This window comes from Mirounga angustirostris, unplaced genomic scaffold, assembly GCF_029215605.1.
Source record: "Mirounga angustirostris isolate CCGP_5_RB_7025 unplaced genomic scaffold, mMirAng1.0.hap1 SCAF_9, whole genome shotgun sequence".
NCBI classification, from domain to species: Eukaryota; Metazoa; Chordata; class Mammalia; order Carnivora; family Phocidae; genus Mirounga; species Mirounga angustirostris.
The window spans coordinates 35601503-35623472 of NW_026991717.1; the positions used below are offsets into that span (position 1 = coordinate 35601503).

Sequence of the window (21970 nt, forward strand, 5' to 3'; positions counted from 1 at the left end):
CTACCTGGACTTAATCTCTTAACTTTTAGAGCTAGCACAGAGATACGGAGTTAACACTTAGATCTGATAGGGGAGGAAAAATACGCAAACAAAAAAAATGCACGAAAACTAAACTGGTTCTTTTTTTTTTTTAAGGTTTATTTATTTATTTTAAGTAAACTCTACGCCCAATGTGGGACCTGAACTCATGACCCTGAGATAGAGAGTCACACGCTCTACTGACTGAGCCAGCCAGGTGCCCCTACACTGGTTCTTAATTTTCAGAAGCATAGACTTTGAGCTCAGGAAGAGATGTGTTCTGAACTGTTTTATACTTAGTTCTTACCTTCTTAAAAAAGCTGGTGCAAAGTACAGCCTTGAAGTTAAACTAAAGAACAGAGCGGGCAGTTCAAAGCATAGTTCAAACTGAGTGGCTGGGGGAAAGAGGAGAAGGAAAGAATGAGGGAAGGAGTAGAGGTCTTTTTGCTTCGAAAAGCCTGAATGCCTGTCTCAGCTCCAGTGCTGAGATCTTCCACATTGACACTGAATGAGACAGCATCACAATGTAAAGGATGATACACTTCAGCTCTTTGGAAAACAAAATGTAGGCATTTATATACTCTGATATACTGTTTCTTAGCAGCAATAGTTCTAAAGTAGGGATAGCAAGTTAGAAGTTATGGCCCAATTAGCAAGAGGCTCAGGGACAAATATAGCCTGCTATATCAAAATTGCTTAGTAGCTACACAGATTGTAGATGATAATTTATGGAAGAAATTCTAATTCAACTGACTGGTGCAGTAAGTGTCAAACAAAGGACAGCAAAATATATGTTGACATTTCCACATACACATTTTGCAAAAGAGCAACCCTAAAGTATAATTAAAGAAAAAGCACATGCTATACTAATTTCATCATTTTAGCCTTAGAGTCTCTGATCCCCACCAGAGCTTTGTTTTTCCACGAAGAACTTTGTCATTTGGCCCTATCATTTTCAAATTTAAAATCTTACATGACAATAAGATTTTCCAAGGTACTTACAATCCTCATTTAAAGCACCAGAACCCACACAGCCAGGTTATTAATAAATGACAAACTGGGAGTTTCCACTTACGTAGAGATATTGTTGAAGCTGAGAAACAGACGTTGGAGGCAGGGCAAATTGTCCACATCTCTCTAGAAGGAAACAGAAAGCAAAAATTTATCAGCTGAAAGAAAAAAACTATCATACATGTCTTCTTGCTCAGCTGTTGCAATACATATTCACTTCTGTTTCCGGCAACCTTGCTAGAGCACTGTTTTCTACCAGACATTGAGCTCCATTCTTCTCCACTGCAGATTAAATGGGAGGGCGGCAGTTCATCCGCAGAGCAAGCTGCACCACTCGCAAGGTAAAAAGCACTGAGGAGAATAGGGAGAGATGCTGCTAGCCTCTTTAAGCATGCTTTTGGGAAAGAAGCCAAAATGCTACTTCAGCATTTCAACTGTAGCACAAATATAGTAGGATCTAACATTTGTTAAAAATCACTTTTAAAAGGAAGCTGCTCAAATGTTTTAAAATTTTAAATTTATGCAATTAGCTTTCACAACAGTGCTGAGAATTTCAAAGCAATTTCCCTCACTATTCTCAAACCCTTGGAAACACACCACCCAGTTATAAATGAACCAATATGCTGGCAATTCCCCCATAAAACGAATAGCAGATCATAATGAGTGTCACTGAAGGGCAATTTCCAATCTAAGCAAACATCAGACATTCTTACAATTAGAAATCACCCCTGTTCTGTTTAGGTACAGCATCCCAAAGTAAACCACGGCTGTTTAAATGTAGTTTTATCCTTAGCAAATATTGAGATGTTTTGGCTCAAATGATTTTTTTTTTAAATCACAAAATAAATACAAAGCTACCTAACTTCATTAAATGAAAAGACACAGACTTCTTAAAAGTCTGACATACACTAGAGTAATAGAACCTTAAGAAGCTTAGTGATTACCTAGTCTACAACCTCATTATGCACATGAGAAGCGAACAGTTGAGGCTGTTGCAGAGGTAGGGTGGGAGTGGGGTGGAAAGGTGACCCAGGATTACATACTGCCTTAGAGGCCGAGACAGGACAAGATTTGTTATCCTGATTTCCGTTAAAATTCTACACACTGGCACTTCCCATATAAAATGTTTTTCTTTTTTTTTTCATTAAAAAATTTTTTTTCAAGACTCACTTTAATTTGCTGGATTATGACCCATCTAAAATATCTGCTGTTAATATGGAGTATGAAAATTCAGGAGACATTTCTCTCTCGTTTTTGTTTTTTGTTTTTGTCTAGGACTGATTCTTTTTTGAAGCATAATTAACATACAGTGTTACATTAGTTTCAGGTGTACAAGAAACGTTTTTCTTTCTTTTTTTTTTTTAATTTAATTTTATTTATTTATTTGACAGAGAGAGAGACAGCGAGAGAGGGAGTACAAGCAGGGGGAGTGGGAGAGGGAGAAGCAGGCCTCCCACTGAGCAGGGAGCCCGATGTGGGGCTCGATCCCAGGACCCCGGGATCATGACCTGAGCTGAAGGCAGACGCCTAACGACTGAGCCACCCAGGTGCCCCCGAAACGTTTTTCATTTTTAAGGGCAATATCACAATAATTCCTAGTTATATGAGTTGGAATAATGCTAATATATGTATTTTACATATTATTGTGCCCAATATTTAAACCCAAATCAAAACTTGTTTTACTGTTTCTGTAAGTCATTATCTTTCTTCCTCCCTCTTTTCCTTCCTCCCTTTTAAAACTACCATTTCCAAGACCCCAGTAAGAATTAAGGCAAGTGCATTAAAATGACAGCCAAGCCTAGCTTTTCCAAAAATGCCTCACTTATTTATTTTTGAAAGCTTGTTATACAAAGAAAATATAAAAGTGATGGAATTGTAGCACAGCCATATCTCACTGGTTTTTGAGAGGTCATAGGAGAAATGAATCTGGCTTAAGACATTCTCCCATCGAGTTTCCCTGTGCACCGTTCTCCGACACCTTCTCAACCCCGCAGACCCTAAACAGTGTAAAACAAATACAACTGCCAGTGATCAGAACGTGGACTATGTGTACCATTCATTTGGCACCACCATTCTCAGGCCCACCCCTGAAAAGCCCGTTCCATAGATGTGAGTAAGAGGTTTTTAGAGTTTTTCAACCATGGCCAAGGAATAAGTCTGCGGAAAACAGGAAGGCAGCCAAATTCCCCACAGTGGGTGATAAGCTCTATATGTTGGCCAACTTCTTGAGTCATCTCTACAGCTTCCTCTCTCTGATACTGCCAGAAATGACAGGGAAGTGGGGTGGAGGAGTAACGGACCGGTGGTAGGTCTCATCTTATTCCAGGGCTCTACTTCCCAAAGAAACGGTGGCTTGCTTCCTATCTGGTCTCTGAAAATATGGGTCATAGCCAAACTGAAAGCCCTCTCTGTACTCTTGGGGTTTTTTCTCCCAAATTCTTCCTGAAATCTACCTGAGATATTTCTGGGCACAAGCATTGTTTGTTGACATCTGACTGGGAGAAGGTGAGAAACAGTAGCCAGGATCTCCTTTAAATCAAGGCACCTTAAAAAAAAATACATTTGCCTCTCTGAGCTCCAGCCTACCACCTTCAGAGACTACAGACACCTTTCAAGACATAAGTTTTTGCTATTGGAATATAAACTCAAATTACGTCAGTCTATGATTTGTAAGAAATGGTTTTTTAAGGTTTATTTGATTAAATTATAATGTTTTGTATTTATCTTCATTTATGAAATAAAATTTTACCAGAAGTCTTTATCAAATTTTCAAAATCATTAGCTGTCATTACATGATAGAGCTATAAAAAATATTTACAACAGGGGCACCTGGGTGGCTCAGTCAGTTAAGTGTCCAACTCTTGATTTTGGCTCAGGTCATGATCTCAGGGTCATGAGCCAGAGCCCCTCCTCAAATATTTACAACAAATTGAAAAACTAAAACTCAGAATTTAACTACATATATCCCTATAACCAGTTAAGTAGACAGCCCTTCCAGAACTTTAAAAAGCAAAATACCCATAATCACACAATGATTTTTGTTGTTCCAAATTTCATTTCTATAAGAAAATTACAACTTTAATCTTGCTAGCAATTTTGAGATATACATTGTAATGAATTTCTAGCATTACAATACACAAAAAGAAAACATTTATCATATCAATTATCTATGAGTTATTTACAGTAAAAAAAAAAAAAAAGACTCATTGAAAGCCACTAGAAAATGACTCCTCTAATATGAAAGAGGAAACCAAAGATGGAGATACGTAAGATCCAGGAAGGGGATTCACCACTGGAGGGAGACAAAGAGAAATCCTAGGATGACATCTCATGGTTTAATACCATGATCCAATATTCACTTTGCAAAGCTCATCTTGCTGTGCTGGACAATCCTAATCTATTATATCATAAATTCATCAATATGAATCAAGCCCCTTCACTGAAATACCCACCTTAAACCAGACCCCCCAAGAAATCTCAAAAATAAATATCCTGCCTTTCCCCTTGAAGACATCACTAAGACTATGTCAAGGTAGTGTGCTCTTCTTGCCAATAAGTAATAATCTCAGCTTTTCTTTATTAACACATTATCCCGGTGATATTCTGGGGGAGCGAGCATTTGACAATCTACTTATCCAAAAAATATAATTATTTTGGAATGATGGGGAAAGGCAAAATGGAGGGTTAAGGATAATGTAAGCTAAATCCTAATAACTTGAAGAAAAAGCACATTAATTTAATTGTCAATTATTAAGCCCTCCCAACAGATCTTTTCTGGAGGTAACTATTTCACGGGCAGAGAAACTATTGCAAAGAAGCAACAATGTTAACATACCTAAGAGGAGAAAAAGAAGACAAAATAAAATATTTACATATAAGGGAATATTTATACTTTGTGTGTTATTAATCTGCTCATAGTCTCAAATTATATTTAACAAAACACAATTCTAAGATTACATTCACAACATTTTTTGAAGATTCAAAACAATTTTATATATTTTAAAAATATAATCCTTTATAATTAGACTTAAATAAAATTACTACAGATTATTGAGAGGATTATAATTCTTTATTTTTCAAAAGAACAGTGACTTGCCATTTGAGAAACATGCTTGTCCTACTCTGTTCAGACACGATTTTCCATATTCTTAAACTTCACAAAAGAACTAAATGATTCAGCAATCTGACCATTTGTAGAACATCTATTACTGAAGCTATTTTTGGAGTAGCTTCCTGCAGAGGAATAAGGAAGAAAGGTGAAGAGATGGAGACTTTGGCGTGCATCAAGTAGGACAAAGAGGACTAAAAAAACCTCATAGCTACTCTCATTTTGTTATCTATTCTGTCATAAATAAAAATAAACACATAAATATATAGGATAATTATTTTGGGAACTGAAAAGAGATTTATTAAGCACTGAATAAGTCTGAAAAAAAGCAAAAAAGTACTCCTTTTTATAAAAAGATTTATTAATTCCAAAATAAGTACTAGCTACAGCCAACACTTTTGACACAGAAACATATTATATGAGAAATCATATGTGCAAGCCATCATATCAAGAAGTCCAACTGTACATTTAAATGCCGATTTAAAAAAGTCTACTTTCAGGGCACTTAGGTGGCTCAGTCGGCTAAGCATCCAACTCTTGATTTTGGTTCAGGTCATGAACTCAGGGTCATGAGATCCAGCCCTGCACTCAGCGGGGAGTCTGCTTGAGATTCTCCCTCTCACCCTCTGCCCCTCTGCCCCTCCCCCCCATATGCGTTCTCTCTCTCTCTCTCTCAAATAAATAACAAAATCTTTTAAAAAATTAAAAACTAAAAAAGTCTATTTTCTGGCTCTGTTACCAAAGACATATATATATATATATATATATATATATATATATATATGCGTGTGTGTATATATATGTATATATATACATCTCCTTTTATATTTATTTACCACCCATCGTATGGAGATATTTTTTTTTTCAATCTAGTTGCATGCTACTTTCCCAGTCTGATTTTTTCTACATACAGTTTAATCCCCATAGGGATTCCATAATCATAGGTCTTTCCTCACTTGAATTTGTAGTTCAAATTTCCATCACATGCATGATCTAACAAGACTCGTCATAAAAAATGATTCCTGGCATTCATCCCCCTAACACTCCTGGCAACACTCTCTGGAAAGACACAAAACCCAACGCAGGGTTTACAGCATTCTGACTATCCCAAACTACTAATCTGTGGGGAAAAATTAGTATGAGCAAGAGTCAGCAGAAACTTCAGGCAGCAAATGTAGAACTGCTCAAAAATTAGGAAAATATAGTAACTAGATAAAGACTATGGAAGATCAATGTTTAAAATTATTAGAGAAATAAAAGAAATCTAAATATGAAAAAATATAAGATACTATTAATAAGGAGATCTGGGCATTTATGAAAAAATCATGCAGAACATGATTCTAGAAACAAAAAATTATGGTCATTATTAAAAAGTCAGTAGATGGACTGAAAATCAGACTAGACAGAACTGAGGAGAGAGTTAACTATACTGATAGCACTAAAGAAGTAAAAAGAATGCAGAAATGTAGCAGAAAGAAAAAAATGATAGAAATTTTAAGAAAAAAAGGATAGAACAAGAAGATCCATACTATATCTAGTAGGTGTTTAAGAAGTAAAAGAGAAAATGGAAGAAGGCAATATTTGAAAATATAAAGATTCAGTATGCTCCCATAATTAATGAAAGATAGAAATCTGCAATTCAGGAAAGACAAATATTAGGTATGCTAGTAAAATTACTATATTTGATCAAATCTAAGATATCATCTTAAAATTATTTTAAGTAACACTTGGGGATTACCAATAATAAAATACCCAATAGTATAATAATTAACCAATAATAAAATATCACTTAGAATTTTTATTTCATTATTACTCAAAGAGTTCTTTTAGATTTATTTAACCATCTTTTAATCAAATATCATTCTTATGCATACATAAAAATTAAGCAAAACAAATTCATTAAATGAATGAACTCCAAAATATCTCCATTTACCATAAAGTTAGATGGTGTAGTTCTGGCATAATGGTATATACAAATAGATGGAACAGAAGAGAAGGTCTACAAAAAGACCCATTTGATTATAACTCAATTCCAACAAAGATACCAATTCAATGAGTAAAGAAAGATCTTCTCAACAAAAGGTGTGCAGCAAATAGATATCCCTATATGGGAAAAATTAACCAGGATCCCTACTTCACACCATACACAAAATTTAATTAAAAATGGATCAAAGACCCTAAGTTAAAGGTAAAACTATAAGCCTTTTGGAAGAAAGAAGAGGAGAACATATTTATGATATCGAGATAGGCAAAAATGTCTTGTTCAGGGCAAAAAAGGAACTAGTGATAAAAGAAAACTAATTGATAAACCGTACTTCATTAAAATGTAAGCTTCTACATATCAAAAACATTATTAAGAAAGCAAAAAAGCAAGCCATGCTGTAAATACACCCAATACATATCCCAAAGGACCTGAAGCTAGAATATAGATCTACTACAACTCAATGATAAAAAGATAACCTAATTTTTTCTTAAATGGGCAGAAGACTTGAACTGATACGTCATATGTTAGAATGGCCTAAAAGTACTTGAAAAGATGCTCAACATCACCAGTTATTCATCAAGGAACTGCAAATTAAAACCACAGTGAGAATCATAGAATCACTAAAACTATAACGACTGTCAATATCAAATGTTGGCAAGGATGTAGAGCAATTAGAACACCCATTTATTGCTGCTGGAATGTAAAATGGCATAATCACTTGGTAAAACTGTTTGGGCAGTTTCTAATAAATTTAGACATCCACCTACCTTATGGCTTGGTAATGACGCTCCTAAGTATTTACCTAAGAGAAATGAGGTACATGTCCACCAAAATAAATGTATAAATAAGACTACAAGAATATTCATAGCAGCTTTATTTGTAAGGGCCAAAAATGGAAATAACCAAGATGACTATTAACAGAAGAATGAAAACACAAATTGTATTATAATTAGAAAATGAATGCAACTCAGTTCATTAAGAAAAAATTACTGATACACACCACAAAATGGATGAATATCAAAACATGTTTAGTAAACAAAGTACATATTTTTTATATATATACCTCATGAAAAGTTCAAAAACAGGCAAAATTAATCTATGAATATAGAAGTAAGAAACTTCTAGGGCAGGGAAAAGCACTGACTGGAAAGGGGTACAAGGGAACTTTCTGGAGAGAAAGAAATGTTTCCTTTTTTTTTTTTTAATTTTATTTATTTTTGACAGAGAGAGAAAGAGCACAAGCAGAGGAAGCAGCAGGTAGAGGCAGAGGGAGAAGCAGGCTCCCCACGGAGCAGGGTGCCCGATGCGGGGCTCGATCCCAGGACCCTGAGATCAGGACCTGAGCCCAAGGCAGACGCTTAACCTACTGAGCCACCCAGGCACCCCTAGAGTCCAACTTTTGAATCACTATTCAACTAATAATGTCCATGCTTTTCACATCATATTGTCTTCTGTGCCATCAAGAACATTGGTGATGCTGGATATCCTAAAAATGTGCTCTATTATCATCTACAGAACTTTCTTCCAAACTAGTGACACCCATTCTGTGTATTTTTATATTGTTAAAGTAAAGAAACACCAGTACTGTGGTCTGAATGTTTGTCTCTCCCCCAAATTCATATGTTGAAATCCTGACCCCAAAGGTGATGGTATTAGGAGGTGGGGCCTTTGGGAGGTACGTAAGTCACAAGGGTGGTTCCTTATGAACAGGATCAGTGCCTTATAAGAGATCTAGCCTCCTCCACCATGTGAGGACACAGTGAAAAGGTGCCAGCTATGGACCAGAAAGAAGGCTCTCGAGAATGCCACCATGCTGCCACCTTGATCTTGGACTTCTCAGCCTCTAGAACTGTGAGAAATAAATTTATCTTGTTTATAAGCTACCAAGTCTATGGTATTTTGTGACAGATAGCAGCCCAAATGGTCTAAGACACCAGTGTGAATTATACCACAGCTTCTTGTTGCTTTGAAACGCTTTCATCTCTTCCAAGGAGTTTGCTCAATTTCTCCTGCCTTCAGGTGCATTGCTTGGCATGTGATAAGCAAACTCTCTGAATCTATCCTGGTAACACAATAGAACACATCTTCACCAAACATGGTTTTCTTCCTTTTAAAGTATTTGACTGTTAATTAGCAAGAAAATGTGGAATTGCAGTCATTCCTCAAAAAAAAGTATGTTTCACTAATATTAAATTTATGTCTTTGTTGTTCATGCCTTTTTGAACACAGAAATGTTTCATTTCCATGCCAAATTTTGGTGTAACCCTTTTCTTAAAAGATTTTCTTTATTTTATTTGAGAGAGAGAGAGAGAGCACGGGCAGGGGGAGGGGCAGAGGGAGAAGGAGAAGCAGACTCCCTGCTGAGCATGGAGCGTGAGGTGGCCTGATCCCAAGACCCTGAGATCATGATCTGAGCTGAAATCAGATGCTTAACTGACTGAGCCACGCAGGCGCCCCATTGGTGTAATCTTTTTAAATACATTTTGAACACTGATTAAATTCAAAACATGTAGTACCAATAACTGAAATGAGCATAGTATAAACAGTTATAACCAAGTTCACATATATTTAGCAATGAAATTGCTGTAGCCTGTCCAATAGTGCTTTTAAGATGCCATGCATTGTAAAACATACCCAGATTTCAAAGTTGGTGAAATATGGAAAAATGTGCATCCCAAATTGGTGAAATATGGTAGTTCCACATCCCTACACATCTTAGTGAGTCTGAAGAACTTCAAAAAGAAATCTTTTTTTTTTTTTAAGTATTCGACCTATAACTTTTAATGTTGTTGTTACTGCTTAAAATGTTTCACCAAAACTAATTATCTTCTTCTCAGTAGAATTAGGCCCTCTTTTTTTTTTTATTCTTATGTTAATCCCCATACATTACATCATTAGTTTTAGATGAAGTGTTCCATGATTCATTGTTTGTGCACAACACCCAGTGCTCCATGCAGAATGTGCCCTCCTCAATACCCACCACCAGGCTAACCCATCCTCCCACCCCCCTCCCCTCTAGAACCCTGTTTGTTTTTCAGAGTCCATCGTCTCTCATGGTTCGTCTACCCCTCCGATTCCCCCCGCTTCATTCTTCCCCTCCCGCTACCTTCTTCTTCTTCTTCTTTTTTTTTTTCTTAACATATATTGCATTTTGTTTCAGAGGTACAGATCTGAGATTCAACAGTCTTGCACAATTCACAGCGCTTACCAGAGCACATACCCTCCCCAGTGCAAAAAGAAATCTTAATAATCTTAAAAGCTACCAGAGAAAGAAAAAGATCATGTACAAAAAATAGTAGACAGTTTAATGACAATAATAGAGTTCAAACATAATGAAATATGAGCTTCAAACAACCTGGGAGAAAAATAACTGTCAATCAAGTCAGACCATCAATCATGAATACAGGCAAAATAAACACATTATTAGACAAAGATAAACTCAGAGAGCTTACCATCAGAGACATTTTAAAGGAAATTTTTCTAAATTATATATTTTCAAAAGAGTGGTAAACCCAAACAAGCATGTGGGTGAATCCAAATAAGCACTGACTGAAAACACCAACAATTAAAATATCTAATTTGGGGAGTAAAAAGATAAAAAGAAAGCCTAGGAAACAAAGACATGTAAAACGGCACAGTGTTACTGGATTAAATGATTCTAGGGTCCTTATTTAAGAAGCGGGTAGGGACATGTATTAACTCTATAATTTAAGTCAAGTGTGTATTTTAAAACATTAAGAGTAACCATTAAAGTGAATAAGAAAGAACAGAGAAAACTCCAACAACCCACAGCAAGGTGCACATGCACACACAGGAAATGCAGGACAAACAGCATGAAATGACAGCAAAGTGGTGAATTTATCAGTAATCGCAATTAGTATAATAGACTAAAGGCCCTAGTCAGAAGAAAGATTCTCATATTGTAAGTTAAAAAAGAAGTTGTGCACTCTTTATAAGAAAAAGGTTGAAAGTAAAAGAATATGTAATATGACTCACTGAGAAGAACTCAGCATCATTTCTGCAGCTGCTCCTGCCAAACGTACATAATCTGAATCTAATCATGAGGCCACATTAGACAAGCTCAAACTGAGGGACATTCTACAAAATAATAAACTACTATTCTTCAAAAATGTCAGTGTCATGACATACAAAGAATGATGCAAGTACTCTTGCAGATTAAAGAAGACCAGGGAGACATAACTATGGGAATACAATGAGTGATCTTGGATTTTCTTTTGCTATAAAGGATGCTAGTGAGATAATTTTTTAAAGATTTTATTTACTTGTCAGAGAGAGAGAGCAAGTGAGCACAAGCAGGGGGGAGCAGCAGGCCCCCCACTGAGCAGGGAGCCCAATGTGGGGCTTGATCCCAGGACCCTGGGATCATGACCAGAGCCGAAGGCAGACGCTTAACTGACTGAGCCACCCAGGCGTCCTTGCTAGTGAGATAATTAAGAAAACCTAAATGGGATCTACAGATTAGATAATAGTATCCTATCAATGTTAATTCCCTAATTTTGATTATTATAATGTGGTTATATAAGAGGATTCTTGTTTTTGGAAAATACACACTGAAGTATGTGGAGATGAAGGGGCAACATGCCTGCATCTTACTCTTAAATGGTTCAGAAAAAAACAGAGACTTGTAGATACAGAAGGACAGAGAGAATAATCAAAAGAGAGGATAAAGTGGGGTGCCTGGGTGGTTTGGTCAGTTAAGCGTCTGCCTTAGGCTCAGGTCATGATCCCAGAGTCCTGGGATCAAGCCCTGGCTCCCCGCTGAGTGGGGAGTCTGCTTCTCCCTTTCCCTTTGCCCCTCCCTCACCCTCATGTATGTGCAAGCTCTCTATCAAATAAATAAAATCTTAAAAAAGAGAGAGAGAGAGGATAAAGCAAATGTACTAAAATGTTACTATTTAAGGAATCTTTACACTATTTTTGCATCCTTTTCTGAATTTATGCCAAAATTAAAAATTAAAAAAGGTTAAACAATAAAAGATATATGAGGAAAAAAATAACCAAAAGAAAGTTGGTATTAACATCAGACTAAATAAATGTTAAGTCAAAAAGTATGATTAACTTCTTTACCTATACTACAGTTAGAAGAGTGCCTGGCATGTAGTCCACACTCATAAAATACTTACTCAATGAAGGTAATAAAGACAGTTAATAGCGGAGCAAGATGGCGGAGGAGTAGGAGACCTGGATTTCGTCTGGTCTCAGGAATTCAGCTGGATAGGGATCAGACCATTCTGAACACCTACGAACTCAACAGGAGATCGAAGAAAAGAATAGCAACAACGCTGTGAACAGAAAAGCGACCACTTTCTGGAAGGTAGGACGTGTGGAGAAGTGAATCCCAGGCAATGTTCAGGAGGATAGACGGCGGGGGAGGGGGCCTCCGTCGGCCGCTTCTGGCAAGTGACAGAACCACGGAGCCCAAAATCAGAACTTTTAGAAGTCTGCTCCGCTGAGGGACGTCACTCCAGTGGCTGAGAAGGGGGTGGAACCCTTGCGGGACAGTGTGGTCTCAGGACCCTCGGGGTCACAGAAAGACCCGGGGTGCCTGAGTGTGGCAGAGCTCCCAGGTATCGGAGCGGGGAAGCCAGCTGCAGAGACGGAGCCAAGGCGCGGGCTCTCAGCTCGGGGTGGCCATAAACCGTGATCCGCGGCACAGTCGGGCCACCGCTTCCCAGCAGGGACCCAACAAGCGGCAGATCCAGGGAGACTGCCCTTCCTCCCCCGGGAGGAGTGGCGTGGGAGCGCACCGCAGGGATCTGATGGGTTTGGAGACTCCACATGGGGTCGTGTGCCAGAGATAGAAACGCGCGGTCACAGGCCGGGTGAGCACAGAGTGCGGCCGGAGACCGGGGAGCCGGGAGTGACTGACTGCTTTTCTCTGCGGGCTCACTGAGGAGCGGGGCCCGAGTTCTCAGCTCCTCCGGGTGGAGATTGGGAAGCCGCCATTTTCACTCTCCACATCCAAAGCTGTACGGAAAGCTTGCAGGGAACAAAAGCTCCCGAGAGGGCGCCTGGGTGGCTCAGTTGGTTAGGCGACTGCCTTTGGCTCAGGTCATGATCCTGGAGTCCCGGGATCGAGTCCTGCATCGGGCTCCCTGCTCAGCAGGGGGTCTGCTTCTCCCTCTGCCCTCTTCCCTCTTGTGCTCTCTGTCTCTCATTCTCTCTCTCTCAAATAAATAAATAAAATCTTTAAAAAAAAAAAAAAAAAGCTCCCGAGAGCAAACCCGAGCGGATTACTTAGCCAGGACTGGGCAAGGGCGGGGCAATTCTGCCTCTGGCAAAGACATTTGGGAACCACAGCAACAGGCCCCTCCCCCAGAAGATCAGCGAGAACAGCCAGCCAAGACCAAGTTTACCGATCAATGAGAACGGCAGAACTCCAGCGCTAGGGGAATAATGCACATAGAATCCATGGCTTTTTTACCATGATTCTGTAGTCTTTCAAAGTTAATTTTTTTTAACTTTTTTTTTTTGAATTTTTCTTTTTCCCTTTTTCAACCAACATCTTATCAATCCCTTTTTTAAAAAAACATTTTTATTTTTCATTTTTAGAGTCATATTCTATCCCTTCATAGTAGTTACCTTTATTTTTGATATATATATCTAAGTTGTTCTCTCTTTAAATTTTTGAGATAGTTTCTTCTAACATATCAAAATATACCCTAAATCTCTAGTGTATGGTTTTGTTCTACTCTCCTGCCTGATCACATCCTCTCCCTTTTTTTTTTTTAAATCCTCTTCTTTCTTTTTTTCAAACAACTTCATATCAATTCCTTTTATAAAATTTTTTATAATTTTCATCTTTACAGTCATATTCCATCCCTTCATCATAGCATCCCTTATTTTTGTACATATATAAGTTTTTCTTTCTTTAAAATTTTGGGAGGCACTTTCTTCTAACAGACCAAAATACACCCAAAATCTAGTGTGTGGCACTGATCTATGCACCAGCCTGATCATATTTGATCATATTCTGTTTTTTATGTTTTGTTCTGTTTTTGTTTGTTTTTATCTTTTTCTTTTTTTTTCTTTTTCTTTTTCCTTTCTTTCCCTTTCTTTTCCCCCGGCTTCAGATCTTTTCTGACTTGTTTAGAGTATATTTTCTGGGGACGTTGTTACCCTGTTAGCATTTTGTTCTCTCATTCATCTGTTCTCCTCTGGACAAAATGAAAAGATGGAAAAAATCACCTCAACAAAAAGAACAAGAGGTAGTACCAACTGCCACAGACCTACTCAATATGGACATTAGTACAATGTCGGATCTAGAGTTTAGAATCATCACTTTAAAGATACTAGCTGAGCTTGAAAAAAGCATGGAAGTTATTAGAGAAACCCTTTCTGGAGAAACAAAAGAACTAAAATCTAACCAAGTCGAAATCAAAAAGGCTATTAATGAGGTGCAATCAAAAATGGGGGCACTAACTGCTAGGATAAATGAGGCAGAAGAGAGAATCAGTGATATAGAAGACCAAATGATGGAAAATAAAGAAGCTGAGAAAAAGAGAGATAAACAACTACTGGATCACGAGGGCAGAATTCAAGAGATAAGCAATACCATGAGATGAAACATTAGAATAATTGGGATCCCAGAAGAAGAAGAAAGAGAGAGAGGAGAAGAAGGTATATTGGAGCAAATTATAGCAGAGAACTTCCCTAATTTGGGGAAGGAAACAGGCATCAATATCCAGGAAGCACAGAGAACCCCTCTCAAAATCAATAAAAATAGGTCAACACCCCGACATCTAAGAGTAAAACTTACAAGTCTCAGAGACAAAGAGAAAATCCTGAAAGGAGCTCGGAAGAAGAGATCTGTAACCTACAATGGTAGAAACATGAGATTGGCAACAGACCTATCCACAGAGACCTGGCAGGCCAGAAAGGACTGGCAGGATATATTCAGAGCACTAAATGAGAAAAATATGTAGCCAAGAATACTATATCCAGCTAGGCTGTCATTGAAAATGGATGGAGAGATAAAAAGCTTCCAGGACAAACAAAAACTAAAGGAATTTGCAAACACAAAACCAGCCCTACAAGAAATATTGAAAGGGGTTCTCTAAGCAAAGAGAGACCCTCAAACCAACATAGACCAGAAAGGAACACAGAAAATATACAGTAACAGTCACCTTACAGGCAATACAATGGCACTAAATTCATATCTTTCAACAGTTACCCTGAATGTAAATGGGCTAAATGCCCCAATCAAAAAACACAGGCTATCAGATTGGATTAAAAAACAAGACCCATCGTTTGCTGTCTGCAAGAGACTCATTTTAGACCCAAAGACACCCCCAGATAGAAAGTGAGGGGGTGGAAAACCATTTACCATGCTAATGGACACCAAAAGAAAGCTGCGGTGGCAATCCTTATATCAGACGAATTAGATTTTAAACCAAAGACTGTAATAAGAGATGAGGAAGGACACTATATCCTACTTAAAGGGTCTATCCAACAAGAAGATCTAACAATTGTAAATATCTATGCCCCTAACATGGGAGCAGCCAATTATATAAGGCAATTAATAACAAAAGCAAAGAAACACATTGACAACAATATAGTAATAGTGGGGGACTTTAACACCCCCTCACCGAAATGGACAGATCATCTAAGCAAAAGAGCAACAAGGAAATAAAGACTTTAAATGACACACTGGACCAAATGGACTTCACAGACATATTCAGAACAGTCCATTCCAAAGCAACGGAATACACATTCTTCTCAAGTGCCCATGGAACATTCTCCAGAATCGATCACATCCTAGGTCATTAATCTGGTCTCAACTGGTACCAAAAGATTGGGATCATTCCCTGCCTATTTTCAGACCACAGTGCTTTGAAACTAGAACTGAATCACAAGAGGAAAGTTGGAAAGAACTCAAATACATGGAAGCTAAAGAGCATCCTACTAAAGAATGAATGGGTCAAGCAGGAAATTAAAGAAGAACTAAAAAAATTCATGGAAACCAATGAAAATGAAAACACAACTGTTCAAAATCTTTGGGATGCAGCAAAAGCAGTCCTAAGAGAAAAGTATATAGCAATACAAGCCTTTCTCAAGAAACAAGAAAGGTCTCAAGTACACAACCTAACCCTACACCTAAAGGAGCTGGAGAAAGAACAGCAAATAAAGCCTAAACCCAGCAGGAGAAGAGAAATAATAAAGATCAAAGCAGAAATCAATGAAATAGAAACCAAAAGAACAGTAGAACAGATCAATGAAACTAGGAGCTGGTCCTTTGAAAGAATTAACAAGATTGATAAACCCCAGTGGCCAGACTTACCAAAAGGAAAGAGAAATGACCCAAATCAACAAAATCATGAATGAAAGAGGACAGATCACAACCAACACCAAAGAAATACAAACAATTATAAGAACATATTATGAGCAACTCTATGCCAGCAAATTAGATAACCTGGAAGAAATGGATGCATTCCTAAAGATGTATCAACTACCAAAACTGAACCAGGAAGAAATAGAAAACCTGAACAGACCTATAACCACTAAGGAAATTGAAGCAGTCATCAAAAATCTCCCAACAAACGAAAGCCCAGGGCCAGATGGCTTCCCAGGGGAATTCTACCAAACATTTCAAGAGGAATTAATACCTATTCTTCTGAAACTGTTCCAAAAAATAGAAATGGAAGGAAAACTTCCAAACTCGTTTTATGAGGACACCATTACCTTGATCCCAAAACCAGACAAAGACCCCATCAAAAAGGAGAATTACACACCAATATCCTTGATGAACATGGATGCAAAAATTCTCACCAAAATACTAGCCAATAGGATCCAACAGTACATTAAAAGGATTATTCACCACGACCAAGTGGGATTTATCCCTGGGCTGCAAGGTTGGTTCAACATCTGCAAATCAATCAACGTGACACTATTGTATCTCATTAACAAAAGAAAGAACAAGAATCATATGATCCTCTCAATAGATGCAGAAAAAACATTTGACAAAGTACAGCATCCTTTCTTGACCAAAACTCTTCAGGGTATAGGGATAGAGGGTACATACCTCAATATCATAAAAGCCATCTATGAAAAACCTACAGCGAATGTCATTCTTAATGGGGAAGAACTGAGAGCTTTCCCCCTAAGGTCAGGCAGGGATGTCCACTATCACCACTGCTATTCAACATAGTATTAGAAATCCTAGCCACAGCAATCAGACAACAAAAAGAAATAAAAGGCATCCAAATCGGCAAAGAAGAAGTCAAACTCTCACTCTTTGCAGACAATATGATACTTTATGTGGAAAACCCAAAAGACTCCATCCCAAAACTGCTAGAACTCATACAGGAATTCAGTAAAGTGGCAGGATATAAAATCAATGCACAGAAATCCTATACACCAACAACAAGACAGAAGAAAGAGAAATTAAGGAGTCGATCCCATTTACAATTGCACCCAAAACCATAAGATACCTAGGAATAAATCTAACCAAAGAGGCAAAGGATCTATACTCAGAAAACTATAAAATACTCATGAAAGAAATTGAGGAAGACACAAAGAAATGGAAAAACGTTCATGCTCATGGGTTGGAAGAACAAATGTTGTGAAGATGTCAATGTTACCTAGAGCAATCTACACATTCAGTGCAATCCCCATCAAAATAGCGTTCACTTTTTTCAAAGAAATGGAGCAAATAATCCTAAAATTTGTATGGAACCAGAAAAGACCCCGCATAGCCAGAGGAATGTTGAAAAAGAAAAGCAAAGCTGGCGGCATCACAATTCCAGACTTCCAGCTCTATTATAAAGCTGTCATCATCAAGACAGTATGGTACTGGCACAAAAACAGGCACATAGATCAATGGAACAGAATAGAGAGCCCAGAAATGGACCCTCAACTCTATGGTCAACTAATCTTCGACAAAGCAGGAAAGAATGTCCAATGGAAAAAAGAGAGTTTCTTCAACAAATGATGTTGGGAAAATTGGACAGCCACATGCAGAAGAATGAAACTGGACCATTTCCTTACACCACACATAAAAATAGACTCCAAATGGTTGAAAGACTTCAATGTGAGACAGGAGTCCATCAAAATCCTAAAGGAGAACACAGGCAGCAACCTCTTCGACCTCAGCCACAGCAAATTCTTCCTAGAAACATCGCCAAAGGCAAGGGAAGCAAGGGCAAAAATGAACTATTGGGACTTCATCAAGATAAAAAGCTTTTGCACAGCAAAAGAAACAGTCAACAAAACCAAAAGACAACTGACAGAATGGGAGAAGATATTTGCAAATGACATATCAGATAAAGGGCTAGTATCCAAAATCTATAAAGAACTCATCAAACTCAACACCCAAAGAACAAAGAATCCAATCAAGAAATGGGCAGAAGACATGAACAGACCTTTCTCCAAAGAAGACATCCAAATGGCCAACAGACACATGAAAAAGTGCTCAACATAGCTCAGCATCAGGGAAATCCAAATCAAAACCTCAATGAGATACCACCTCACGCCAGTCAGAATGGCTAAAATTAACAAGTCAGGAAACGACAGATGTTGGCGGGGATGCGGAGAAAGGGGAACCCTCCTACACTGTTAGTGGGAATGCAAGCTGGTGCAACCACTCTGGAAAACAGTATGGAGGTTCCTCAAAAAGTTGAAAATAGAGCTACCATACGACCCAGCAATTGCATTACTGGGTATTTACCCCAAAGATACAAATGTAGGGATCCGAAGGGGTACGTGCACCCCAACATTTATAGCAGCAATGTCCACAATAGCCAAACTGTGGAAAGAGCCAAGATGTCCATCGAAAGATGAATGGATAAAGAAGATGTGGTATATACATACAATGGCATATTATGCAGCCATCAAAAGGAATGAGATCTTGCCATTTGCAACGACGTGGATGGAACTGGAGGGTGTTATGCTGAGCGAAATAAGTCAATCAGAGAAAGACATGTATCATATGACCTCACTGATATGAGGAATTCTTAATCTCAGGAAACAAACTGAGGGTTGCTGGAGTGGGGGGTGGGGTGGGAGGGATGGGGTGGCTGGGTGATGGACATTGGGGAGGGTATGTGTTACGGTGAGCGCTGTGAATTGTGCAAGACTGTTGAATCACAGATCTGTACCTCTGAAACAAATAATGCAATATATGTTAAGAAAAAAAAAAAGAAGAAGAAGATAGCAGGAGGGGAAGAATGAAGGGGGGGGAAATCGGAGGGGTAGACGAACCATGAGAGACGATGGACTCTGAAAAACCAACTGAGGGTTCTAGAGGGGAGGGGGATGGGCGGATGGGTTAGCCTGGTGATGGGTATTAAAGAGGGCACGTTCTGCATGGAGAACAAACAGTGAATCATGGAACACTACATCAAAAACTACTGACGTAATGTATGGTGATTAACATAATTAAAAAATTAAAAATTACATAAATAAAAATAAAAATACTATTAAAAAAATAAAATAAAGACAGTTAATACACAATGACAAAAGGAACAATTTGCCAGAAAGATATATCAATTTTGACCTTGTGTGCACCTAGAAACAGCTTCAAACACTGATCTCATACTAGGGAAACATATAGATAGTGTGTATTGACTGTAAATGTTGACTGCATACTCGGCAATACAGTGAACCTCAACAAACTTCACAGAACAGGTTACATATAATCCACACTCACTGGCCACAATGCAACTAAATTAGAAAAGAATGACAAAAAAAGAATAATTAATCCATACATATCAAAAAATTTTCAAATATACTTCTAAATAGCACATGGATCAAAGAAGAAATCATAACGGAACTTAGAAAATATTTAGAATAAAAATACCAAATTTCAAAATTTGTGGGAAGAAGCTAACGTGGTTCTTAGAGGGAAATTTATAGCCTTAAGTCCTTATATTAGAAACTAAAAAGGACTGAAAATTTGTATCAAATATCCAACACAAAACTTTAGAAAGAAAAAGCAAATGGAGAAAATAAGAGAGTTAGGAACAAAAATCAATAGAACAATATTTTTTTAAAGCTATAAGAGAAGTTCAACAAAGCCAAAGCCAGTTCTTTGAAACTACTAGTAAAATAAACCTCAGGCAATACTAATCAAAAAATAAGAAAGTATAAATAAGCATTATGAGAAACGACAACAGGCACATGACAACAGAGAGAGCAGCTAAAAAAAAAAAATGAATTTAGATGAAAGGAAACTATAACATATCAAAACTGATACTATTATTACTGAGCCAATAGTTTAAAACTACCCAGACTATTTTACAGGTAAGTTCCTCCAAGTATACAAGGATCAGATCATCTTTAATTTCATATAAAGTGAGATTCATGCCAAATAGTAAAATAGGAAGCACTCCTCAATTCATTTTATGAGGCTAGTGTGACCTTGATACCAGAAAATAATAAAAAGAAATTACAGACAAATCTCACTTAACATAGATGTAAATATTGTGAATAAAATATTAATAGACAAAATCCAGGAATGTATATGAAATATAGCCGATAAAGTGCATAATAACCAAAAATGCTAGAATGACTTACCATTACAAAATCTTATAATTTCCATAATTAATAGATTAAAGAATAAATCCATATGACCAGTCTAAGAGCTGTATAAGAATCACTAATAAAATGCAATAACCATTCATAATATAAACTTAAGCAAACTAAAAATAGAGGATAATTTCTTCAGACTGATAGATGGCACTTAGCAAACATAGCTAGTGATATGTTTCCTTTAAAATCAGGAATAAGACAAGGATGCCCACTTTTGCCTCTTTATTCAGCTTTGTACTGGAGGTATGGTCAAACTGGAAGTTCAGTCTAGCTCAGTCAAACAAGAAGACACAAGACATATAATGATTAAGGAAAAACTGTAATTGTTCACAAAAAAATTAAATTTTCTAAATAGAAAATCTAAGATAACCTACAGATATATTATTGGAATTATTAAGTGTCAGAGCATGGTTGCTAAATGAACCAAAATCAACTGTAGCAAAAAAGTATAAAATATCTGGAAAGAAAGCCAGCAAAAAACAAATAAGCTATCTATGGAGAAGAATAAAAATCATTAAATGTGACATATATGAACTGAGAGATATGCTGTATTCATATTATGCCTTCATATTAATATGCCGTGTGCATATTATGATATTAAAGGTTCAATATTGGGGTGCCTGGGTGGCTCAGTAATTAAGCATCTGCCTTTGGCTCAGGTCATGATCCCAGGATCCTGGGATCAAGCCCCGCATCGGGCTCCCTGCTCCACAGGAAGCCTGCTTCTCCCTCTCCCACTCCCCTTCCTGTGTTCCTGCTCTCGCTATCTCTCCCTCTGTCAAATAAATAACTAAAATCTTAAAAAAAAAAAAAAAGGTTCAATATCAAAAATGTCAATTGTCTTCAAATTCAAAAATATTCCAATCAAACAGACCAGTAGGGTTTTTCATGAAACTTGACATGCTATTTCTGGAATATATATAGAAAAAGAAAAAAATAAATAACATGATTTTTTTTTAAAGGAAGAAAGGAAGTCTAGGGAAGAGAAAGGAAGATTGGGGACCTCATGCTACTAATTCTTAGGACATAACAGAGATTACAGTTATTAAGATAGTTAGAGATCAATCAAACAGACCAGAGAGGCCAGGCACAGACACATGCAGATGTGGATATTTAATTTGCTAGAGGGAGATACTGCCAAGGGGAGACGGAAGGACAGAAATAATCCATTTTTCAATAAATGGTGCTGGGACAATTAGCCATCCATATGAGAAAAAGGAAAACAAAACTGATTTCAATTTTATACGACAAGAAATGAATCATTTCCAAATACAGCAACTTCAAAACTTTTGTTAGACAAT

The 21970-nt window shown here is 37.4% G+C and overlaps 1 protein-coding gene across 5 annotated transcripts in view; it reads right to left on the reverse strand.

Moving 5' to 3' along the window:
- LRRC49 (leucine rich repeat containing 49) overlaps positions 1 to 21970 on the reverse strand; it is a 171986-nt gene that overhangs the window by 118397 nt on the left and 31619 nt on the right. For all 5 annotated transcript variants that reach the window (XM_064570223.1, XM_064570225.1, XM_064570222.1 and 2 more), the window contains one exon: positions 1094 to 1155. In XM_064570223.1, coding sequence (XP_064426293.1) covers positions 1094 to 1155 — 62 coding nt within the window. The remainder of the gene's footprint in view (positions 1 to 1093; positions 1156 to 21970) is intronic.